The sequence below is a fragment of the Vigna umbellata genome, chromosome 3 (assembly GCF_029865625.1).
Source record: "Vigna umbellata cultivar VRB3 chromosome 3, Vumbellata_1.0, whole genome shotgun sequence".
In the NCBI taxonomy this organism is placed as follows: Eukaryota; Viridiplantae; Streptophyta; class Magnoliopsida; order Fabales; family Fabaceae; genus Vigna; species Vigna umbellata.
The window spans coordinates 53,136,830-53,147,048 of NC_142167.1; the positions used below are offsets into that span (position 1 = coordinate 53,136,830).

The 10,219-nt window shown below is 31.5% G+C and overlaps 1 protein-coding gene across 4 annotated transcripts; it reads left to right on the top strand.

The window, feature by feature from the left end:
- The first annotated feature begins 4,436 nt into the window (after nt 1-4,436).
- LOC124838090 (uncharacterized) lies at nt 4,437-9,167 on the top strand. Of its 4 annotated transcripts, none has more exons than XM_088108291.1 (5): nt 4,437-4,697; nt 6,756-6,874; nt 7,212-7,993; nt 8,206-8,618; nt 8,714-9,167. In XM_088108291.1, exons 2-5 carry the CDS (start codon nt 6,865-6,867, stop codon nt 8,823-8,825), a joined length of 1,317 nt encoding a protein of 438 aa, XP_087964417.1. In that variant the 5' UTR covers nt 4,437-4,697; nt 6,756-6,864; the 3' UTR covers nt 8,826-9,167. The 4 variants fall into 4 exon arrangements, with proteins under 4 accessions (XP_087964417.1, XP_087964419.1, XP_087964418.1 ...); XM_088108293.1 differs by having other exon boundaries at nt 4,439-4,697; nt 7,193-7,993; XM_088108292.1 differs by lacking the exon at nt 4,437-4,697 and adding an exon at nt 4,795-5,536.
- The last annotated feature ends 1,052 nt before the right edge of the window (nt 9,168-10,219 follow it).

A 10,219-nucleotide genomic window follows, 5' to 3' on the forward strand; every position in this document is an offset into this window, starting at 1 on the left:
ATGAAATAGAGTTTGACAAGGTGATATATTTTTGTAACCAAAGCATATCTTGAGTTTTTCTTTTTTGACATTTCTCTTCTTTTTCAAGCTTGCAATAGAAAAACAATAAATATTACTACAGAGAAGATGTTTCCAGAAAAATGTTGATTTGATAGCGGACCACAAAATAATTATAAATAATAAAAAAAAAACTATCACGAAAATATGTTTTCAATCGGATTTTGACAAATAATGCTCAAAATTGGGTACTGAAAATGACTTTCTCTTTTTCATAATTTCTTTACCTCCATTATGTCTAAAATAAACATTGTCAAATTTTCCCAAAGTTCTTCTTGTCCTCAAGCAAAAGAATAAAACTATGGTAGACAAAACGTATATAAACATTGACTTTGAGCAGTGGTATTTTCAAAAGAAACCATAAAATAATGCCAACCAACATCAATTCTTAACTAAGTTAGCAATCATTGCAATCTCCTTCATGAGAAAATCACAACACAGTAAGACCTCACCTTTAATGTCACCCTCTTCATCACAACACAATTTAACTTTATTTTTCATTGATATAGCGTTTCACATATACTCCCCTTTTCTTCACTTCATTCTTCTTATAACCCCAAATAAAAGGTAACCCAATTAATTCCTAACCAAACTTAACAACAATTGTGCCAACATTACATTTAAACTCACATGGGTTACTGATTTTCATGAATGTTATGCCACATTCATCAATTCATATCAATCAACTCTAACAAATAAAAAAGGATTTTCATCACAAAAATTAAAAGACAAACTAAAAGTAGACAAGTTTTTTTAGATAATCTAAATCTATATTTAAAAATTTAAAATTTCATAGAAAAGGAAAACATATTTAACTTTAAATATTATCTCCGACATTATTGAATTTTTGCAATCTAAGAATTATTATAAAACATGTTAAAATCGAATTACATTCACTAAATGTAACTAAATTCAAAGAATATAAGGTAAATATATATAAATAATGTTATTTATATACACTATAATGAAAGTGACATTGAAACGATGCATTGAATAAATGGTGTGGACTAAAAAGTGTCATTTTTTTAATTAGCCCCCCATCATTATGAGCAATGATACAACTTGCAAGCAACGACTCAAATAAGGATATGCGAGATCTGAGAACTATAAGGAGAGTTATTGGATAATCTTAAAATGTTATCGATGTTGGTATGCAATCACCATTTCCTTTTGTACATAAATTATTTGTTAGCAACGAAATAATAGTTCAACCAATGCAACAGAATTAGAAGGCTTTAAAAATGAGTTAGTTGTAAACACTCGAGTATAGTTTGGTTATAAAATTCTCTTTTCTGCATTAGTTTGAAGCAATCAACCTTTTCCACTTAATACAAATAAGTTAATGGATTGGTTTTCTTCATTTTACGACCTTTTCTTATTTCTTATATTGTTATGAATGAAAAATAAAAACGCAACCAAGTATAGAAGATCCATATAAAAAAAATTAAAAGAGGTCTATGTTAGAGAGAAAAATAATGTTGAGGTCCCTACTGATGCAAATGCTGAAATGGATGGCCATATGGAAGATATAATGCACAAGGAGACAAATCCAGAGTTAGTTACTGGAAGGGGACAGCTGGCAAACAATTACGAAATCAGGAAACCAAGAAGGAGCAACAGAAAGAGAATGTCAAATAGGAGGTTACAGGACTTGGGAGGGGCATGAAAAATCTGTGGTACAATTCCTCCTCTTAGATTCTCCATTCTCTCTCCTGTAACAAATCCTCTAAACCTTACCTTCTTTTCTCAGGTGCTATATCATGGAAATGAAGCAGTGACGGTGGCTAGCCTCTCTGTTAGAGGAATTCTGTTTTTAGAGTTGATCAGAACGTGTGGCAGTGTTTAGAATAATCCATTTATGATTGTATTGAATTTTTCTTCATTAGAAATATACAATCATTGCATTTTTATTGCAGAGTGTTTGTTAAATTTAATTGTTGCATAACAGTCTATTTTTACATTATCAAGAATTTTAAACCCTCGTGTGGGTTTAAAACCTTCCGTAACTACCATAAATTTTTAACTTTTGTAAAATTTTATGAATTTTAGATTTTTTATAAAGATGAAATCATTTACAATTCGGTTAAAGGATCAATTATAGTAGTAGGAATAATTTTCTTTACGTTAATAAAATTTTCAAGATTAGAGAACTATGATGCATCTCATCTAACAAATATATTAAGTAGTATAGCTTAAACAAAGATTCATTCATGATTTAAAGTGGTTAAATAATATTTTAAGAGATATTTGTTAATGCATATATTAACAGAATATGTGACTAAATTTTAGTAGTTTCACTACTTTATAATATCTTTTAATATCATATATCAACAAATATGGTTAATAAGGTAAGATATTGCATTATGCTAATTTACTTATAAACAATATGTTGTTATTATAAGTTTTTACAACAAATCTCATAAGGTAAAAAACTCTATAAATTCACCAGAAAACACACAATTTTTTTTCATACTCTCTTATATTAATATAAATTCAAAGTTTTCTTATTTACTTCAGCGTCAAAAAGTATTTTGCACATGGATTCTAAAAGGATCACACTCTGGATCTCGATAACAAAAAAAAATTTATCGCTAAGATATAAATCGAAAGATTTAAAACTAGATATATTTGTATGATTATCCAATTAGAACTAAATGATATCTATCACTTAGCTTTACCTAGCTATATAATATTTTCCATTTAGTTAAAAAATTTCAAAATATAAAGTAAAAATCATAAGATTTTAGGAGTGTTTTTTTTTTTAATTTGATTATATATATATATATATATATATATATATATATATATATATATATATATATATATATATATATGTTTGTTAACAACAAGGTTGAATTGAAGACTAAAGAGTTTTGGTGATAAAACTAACCTTGGGATTGAATATTATAAAAATTGTTATTCAATTAAAGCTTTTGTTTTTAGCAATTTTTCATTATATTCTAGAGTTAGTTTTTGTATTTTAGACTTAACTTCGTGAAGATCGCAACAAGTTAAAAAGGTCAAGATTAAAGCATTTTACAGAAAATGCATTGGAATAATTGATTATTACTTGGGATAATCGATTATCTTAGTAAAGATCATAAATGACATACACAGACACACACGTATACACATTTTTACATTAGTGAATTGATGATTTACCTCAACTTAAAAAGAGTAGTTGTTATATTCATATTCTTAAAATATATATGATGAGTTCTTTTTTTACTCCGTCCGTTATATATCGTCTCTTTTGTACATTTGTTGGGAGTGTTTTTAACGTGGTTTTGCATGATTTTGGTGGGGAGAAAATTTATAGAGCTGAGTTTACTTTTTGGTCATGATTTATAATATGCTTTTTTTGTCGTCGATAGATAACATGATTTATTTTTCAGGATGGTTTTTACAATTGGATTTTTTTATAGCATTAGGATTCACTCTTAGGGTCGGTTTAAGGTTAATATACGGGGGAAGTGATGTTACAATTTTATGTTTTCGTCTATTCTTGTTTATTATTCAAATTCTAAGTAATTTTCTGATTAGTTATTATAGAGTCTCTTATATTGTTTTCATATATTAATTTATTTCTTAATATAGGACACAATGTTTTGCTAAATATTAAATTTGAAGAATTTTTTTAACAAAATCAATCACAACTTCTTACTGTTAAAACAAAAAATAAGCAAACCATTAAATAAATAACAACATTAATTAATATATTAACTATCAGATATAATATAACACAACAATTTCTTTTTGAAATTTTGTTACTGTATATAATAAACTTATTAGTTTGACTTTCATGTATGTATTAATCAGATTCTTATAAGTTATTGACTAAATCATTAAATATAATTCATATAACATAACGTTGCATAACATATTTATTACATTATTTAAATTTAATATTGAGATAACTAAACTTAATTAAAATGTAGATAATTTTATACTGCCAGTTAGTTTAAAGATCATATTTGATTAAATTATTAATTTCAACTACTAAATAGTAAATATTGTTAAAAATATACATTAAATTAAATTCTTAAAGAGAAAATGTTGAAGCATGAAATGGTGCGTTAGTCAACTTGACACGCCAAACATGTGTTGATAACCTTAGATATCATCAGCAATTTTAGTAAGGGATGTGATGTGCGAATGGGATCGTGCATGCCCACAGCATGGGCAAAATCCTCACCGCAGAGAATCTCCGTTGCGAAATGAAAACTAATAATTTTGAAAAGCCAAAGTTGGTTGGCCATTCGTGAGTGGGGAAGATGAAAATTTGAACCTCTTAATTGGTTGGGTGGGACCCACCAAAGCTAAAGATGGAAAAAACAAAACATAGTCAAAGGAAATAAGAAGAAAAGAAAAAGAGAAAAAGAATGCAGCGCATATATAAAGAGATCGAAAGAGAAGATGAAAACAGAAGCACGTACAGACAGCTCAGTTGGTACGTGAGAGCCAGTTTCAGATTTGGGTTACAGCTAAGTTCTTTTCTTTCTCTCTTTCGAGCGTTGAGTTATTACATATATCACCAGAATCTGAAGAGAGTATAGGAATCCTACGGTGGGTGGAGCAGCAGAGTAATAATTCTGCAACGGAACATGCTTCATCGGTGAGGTGGGGTGAAGAGAGGAGAGGTGAGTTTCATACGAAAACTCGTAGTGGGTTGGTTTTGTTTTGTCGTGTTTGTTTTTACTTTCATTGTTTTTGGGTTTGTTAAGGATGAAGTCAAAGGTTTCGTCGTTTAGTGTTGTGTTGTGTTCGTTTTTTTTATTCTGCTCCTTTGGAGTTCGGTCGACGGATCCGAGGCAGCAATGTGGTCGTGTTTTTTCTTTTCTTGACGGTGAGATTTTCTCGGGAAAATTCTGGGTTTGTGGGGAAGTGGGATAGAAAATAAAAGGGGTGATGATGACGGTGATGATAATGGTGAGTGGGGAAAAGGTAGCGAATCTGATAAAGATGGAGTCTTTGGAGAGAAACAATAGTGGGAAACGAAGGACACTGGGAAAAGTGAGAAGGATAAGGAAAGAAAGTAAAGTTGCATATTTTTGGTGTGAAATTAAATTTTGATCTGAGGGGAGGGGAAGCGTTAGAGGTGAAAATTTAATGCTACAATATACCCTATTGAATTTGGGTATTGGAGGGTAGGGTCGGGGCTTCGTTTTACTGTTTTTAATGCATTTATTGCAGAAGGAGATGGTGGAGTGTGTGATGTGTGAAGGGATTAAGAAAGAGAGAGAAAGAAGAAAGAAAGAGAGAGAGTAACGGTTGACCATTATGAATGCTATAATTACAACTCATCCATCATCTCTTAGTACTCTGTGGTTGCTTTTATTATTAGTATTAATTAATTAATTAATTGATTAAATTTTATTACTAGTATATTAGCATATCTCTTCCTTTCGATCATCCTTAAGCATCCAATACGTTTACCGACATATGCAAACTCTTTCTTCTTCTCCAGTTTTGGACTTTGGTAAATTCTAAATTCTTTCTGCTCTGATTTCATCTCAGCCCTATGATTGTCTCTCTTCCACTTTCTGACTTGCATGTTTTTTGTTCAACCAATTTTGTTTCACTTTTGTAACCAAAAGATTATTATATACCTTCTGGTTCTGAATGCTGCCACTTTGTTTTATTTTTAAAACACTTTAATCTGCAGGTGAAGTTGGAATTTTCTCTGAAATTGTCTGTTCTGAAGTTTTTGATAAAATGGTTTTTTTGCTGGCAAATCCTTTTATATTTTAATATGAGAATAGCTTTTTAGCCCTTGACTATTTTATGGGTATAGGAAGGTTTTGGGATCTGAGATAGATCTCTATCGTTTTGACCATGTTCCCTGATTTCTTTCGTGCGATTCCTGTGTAAGTTTTCACTCTGCTGGTGTTTTTATTCACTGTACCATTTTCTGGTTTTCTAAACTTGTTTATTCTGATGAGTCAGATCTTAATCAGGGCTAGAGGACAAATTATTGGTAGGGATTTTGTAGGGAGTCATCTTGTTATGTAGGCCTTTTGATTTAAAATTTCGGTTTGTAATTTTGTAGTTGAAAACTTTCGAAAAAGTTTGAGATTTTTAAACTTTTTTCTTGTCCTATTATACCTTCTGTACCTTCCTTGGATTCTACTTAGGCGAAATCTTTTACTTATAAAAAGAAAAAGCAGCATACTGGTACTTGCTTTTTAGTACTTATATATTATGATATATGTAATTTACATGTTGTGTGGATATTAAAAGCTTAATATAGAAAATGGTCCCCAGTTATTGTGCCTTAATATAAACCTTTGTTCTTAGAAATATTGGTAAATTCTTCATTTCTTTCTTTCTTATTCTTTCTGCTTTATTTTATGATTGGAGTGATGACTGGAGTGGATTCTGCTAAATTTTCCTGTTTGTTTGGGAATCAAGAATTTGGGGTAATAGTGACATAATCCTTTGTTCTTTTATACGGCAATCCAAATAAATATTTTATGATTTCTTATGATTAGAGAATTACTCTTTCTTTCTTTCTTTCTCTTTTACTTTTTTCTTCTTCTTTTTTATCCTTTGGAACAGTAGAGTAGAATGTTGTTATTGGTTTTTAGTTTTGAGTGCTTCTATAGATCATGGAATCCATTATTGCTTCTTGTTTTCATTACATGCAGTTAATTTAGTTACTTGCTAACCCATCATTGTTATTGTTTGCTATTTTTCAGATCTCTGAAGAATAGTGTAATCAGACTAGTCTCTTTGGTTGAAAATAGTCGAAGAACCACCTGCGACTGTTGACGAAAATTTACACATGAATCTCTACCTGGCTGCACCATGAAATTAGGTGACATACTGTTTATTTATGGTCCCTGCAATTGGTTGTTTTACTGTATCTTGCTGACCTTTTACTTGGTTTTTGCTTTAATATGGGTTGGACAAGTATAGCTTTGGTTTACCATTTCTTGATCTGTGTGTTGAATGTGGGTTAAGCATGGTTCTTACCAGTTCTTTAAAGCAATTATGTAACTATTCTAAACACCCGTTCTCCTTATGATTTGCTTAGTTCTAAATGGTATCTGTTTATCAAATGTTTTAAATGGTTTTGTTTCATTTATTATCAATTTTCTTACTTTTAAATTCTAGCCTAACTAATTTTTGACAGTATCATAATGAATCTGCAGAAGGAAAAGTGGCATTTCGGCATTCAAATATTGGTCTTGAGCCTGAATCTCAGTCGTTTGTGTTCATCGAGGATCGAATTTCTGATGGATACAAATTACCGAGCCAGAAACCGAAGGAATATGAGAATGAAATGCCTGCATTTCTAGAGAAAACTGAACAAGGTTTAGATTCATTACAATATGACATGGAGTCAGTTGATTGTGAAAGAAATGAATATGAAGCAAAGGTAAAGGACTTGGTTGAGCCAGTATCTCACTCTTCTAAGGATGTAGAGTCATTGTTGAAGTTTCCAAACGATATAGAATCAGTTAAAAGGTCTCCTTCACCCATCTCTAATCCTAGAGAGGGAGAAGGATCACCTAGGAATTCTGTTGATGTTTACATGGTCAAAACTGTTACAGAATTTGAACCACATCCAGAAGTATGTTTCAATGAGAGTAATTATCATGTTGTCAAGGATATATGCATCGATGAAGGAGTACTTAAGAAGGATAATGTGGTGTTTGTGAATCCTGTCGACGAAAAGGCCCGCGATTTCTTCCCTTTTGAGAGTTGTGAAACTAAAGAAAAACAGAAAGACAACACCAATATCAATGTACTAAGCCTAACACCAACAGAGGAGTCTGATAAGGTTTCTGCTAATCATAATCAGCACAAGGATTTGATGCTCACTGAAGTTTCTGGCGATGTCAACAAAGAGACACCTTCACTGGGAGACAAGGTTTTGTTGCAAGATTTACTCACTGAGGACTCTGCATCTTCTGATGACAAGGGTGAACAGGTATTTAATATATATTATCAAATATTAAATATGTTAATAGTTCTTTTGGAGGGATTGAATTTGGCATGTTAATTAAGTGTTTAAGATTGCTACTTGTTTGATTAGATACAGCATTGAAAACACAATGTGTTCATAGAGTAACTAGTTAAGCCCACAAGTTTGATATTTTCTGAGATCAAAACTGACAAATGACAAATGTGTTATATGTGCAGATCTCCTCCCTATTGGAAGAGTCCAAAAGTACAGACGAGGAAGCAATGTTGAGTAGCCCTTCTTTGGCAGTGGCAGATGATGAATCAAAGAAAGACATCAAGCCTCAAGAGAATGCAACCATCACTCGGCAAGTTGATCCTTCAGCTCCTGCAGATTGTGGTAAAGAAGAATGCAGCCAAGCTGGTAGTTGTAGATGTGCTGAAATCCATCATACAACCAGGCCAATAGAATGGAAGAGCGATGATCAGGCTGTAACCAGCCTCATTCGTCACAGCTTAGGTGAGTCAAGTTTCTCCGCCGTCGGCCCAGTGTCTGGTCGAATAAGTTACTCAGGGCCGGTACCTTACTCCGGCAGCATCTCCCTTCGATCGGATAGCAGCACGACAAGCACACGATCCTTTGCATTTCCTATGTAAAGTTCCAGAAAACTTGATGAGTTGACATTTTTGCATTGGCCCTTTTGGTAAGAAATCCATAACTGATAAGCTGAGTTTTCTTCTTCTGCAGAATTCAATCTGAATGGAATAGCAGCCCGGTTAGGATGGCGAAGGCTGACCGGAGGCATCACCGGAAGCAGCGGTCCTGCTGGACGGGTGGCTTTCTTTGCTGTAAATTCTGAGAGATTAGTTTCTAAAGATTCTGATACATGATTAAAATTCTAGCTGAGTTTCATGCTTATACATGATCACCCTAGCTGTTGAGTAGTGTGCGGTAGGTTTAGAATGGCCAGCCAATGCTCTGAATGTTTGCAGGCAAACAAAGTAGTCTTTAGCTTAGTTTGCTTATGCTTCTCTCCTTTTCTTATCTTTTCCTATACATGGTTTCATTGATTTTTTTATTTTATTTCAATTACAAACAATGCGCAGTACATATTAGCTTTTCATCTTTTCATGTATAACTAACTGCAAGCTTTTCAGTTAGAAGGTGGTTAGTTTAATCATTGAACCCTTCTTGATTTGGATATGAATCTAATTTAAAATGTTTCCCATCTTTTCACCACAAATGCTATATATCCAATTATGGAATTGAGAATAGAGAATTTTCCTTTCAAACTGTATATTTGTTTAATTTCCTTAACCAATGTTCCAAGGAACTGGTTGGGAGGATTTTTTTTATAGCCAACATAACTGGAAATACAGGATTGAGTCTCAAGATACATTTGTTTTTCGAGAAAATATGGAAAGTATATAAAATAAGTAATTTTGCTATGTATAAGCAAATAACAAAGGTTGTGCCAAGAAATTTCGAAAGCCATTTTGAATTTAGAAGAGCTTGGAAATTTGGAAAAGTATTTTTGGGAACAATTTTTGTCATGTTTTGCACAAAATTATTCAATACTAGTTTCCACTAAATTAATTTTTTGAAGTGTGAGAATTTAACTTTATGTTTATAAAATCTAAAAATAAAAATAGTGAAGAATAACTTTATTAAATTGATTAATGTAGTAATAAATTAAATTTTTTAATGAAAATTAAGTGAATATGTCTCGTTATATTTTTTCCAATCTAATGTATTTTAGTCTTTCTTAAAAATTATAATTTTTAGGGTATGCGATTTTAGAAACTATATTGTCCGTGTATGAAGACACTTCCTTGTGCACCAAAATGCTAGAATCATTATGTTGAAATTCTTCAGTTGATTTGATTTTGCAGCAAAATGATTCAAATAATGACATACACGAGTGAATATAATACAGCATAAGATTATTAATAAATGATTAAGGTCACTCTAAGTGTTTCTTATTGTATATGCTAAAATAATTTTTCATTCAATTTTATTCTGAAGTACCTATCTTATGCTACTCTTTATATTTACTTTTTTCTTATGGTTATTTGATTTGAAGTCTTTCCAGAATTTCGTCTTCAGTTTAATTCGGTTGTGTTCAAAATTTTCGTTCCTATTATTCCATTCATTATGATTATGGGGAATGGCTACGGTAATATATTGTTGAAGTGGTGATGAAAGTGAATATGGTAAGAGTAAAATTAATAATTATGAGATAGTGATGACGAT

Bases quoted from the DNA above. Each gene is read 5' to 3' on its own strand.
- LOC124838090 (XM_088108291.1), top strand. The intron at 7,994-8,205 runs GTATTTAATATA...TTATATGTGCAG, and splicing joins CTGATGACAAGGGTGAACAG to ATCTCCTCCCTATTGGAAGA. The intron at 8,619-8,713 runs GTAAAGTTCCAG...CTTCTTCTGCAG, and splicing joins CGATCCTTTGCATTTCCTAT to AATTCAATCTGAATGGAATA.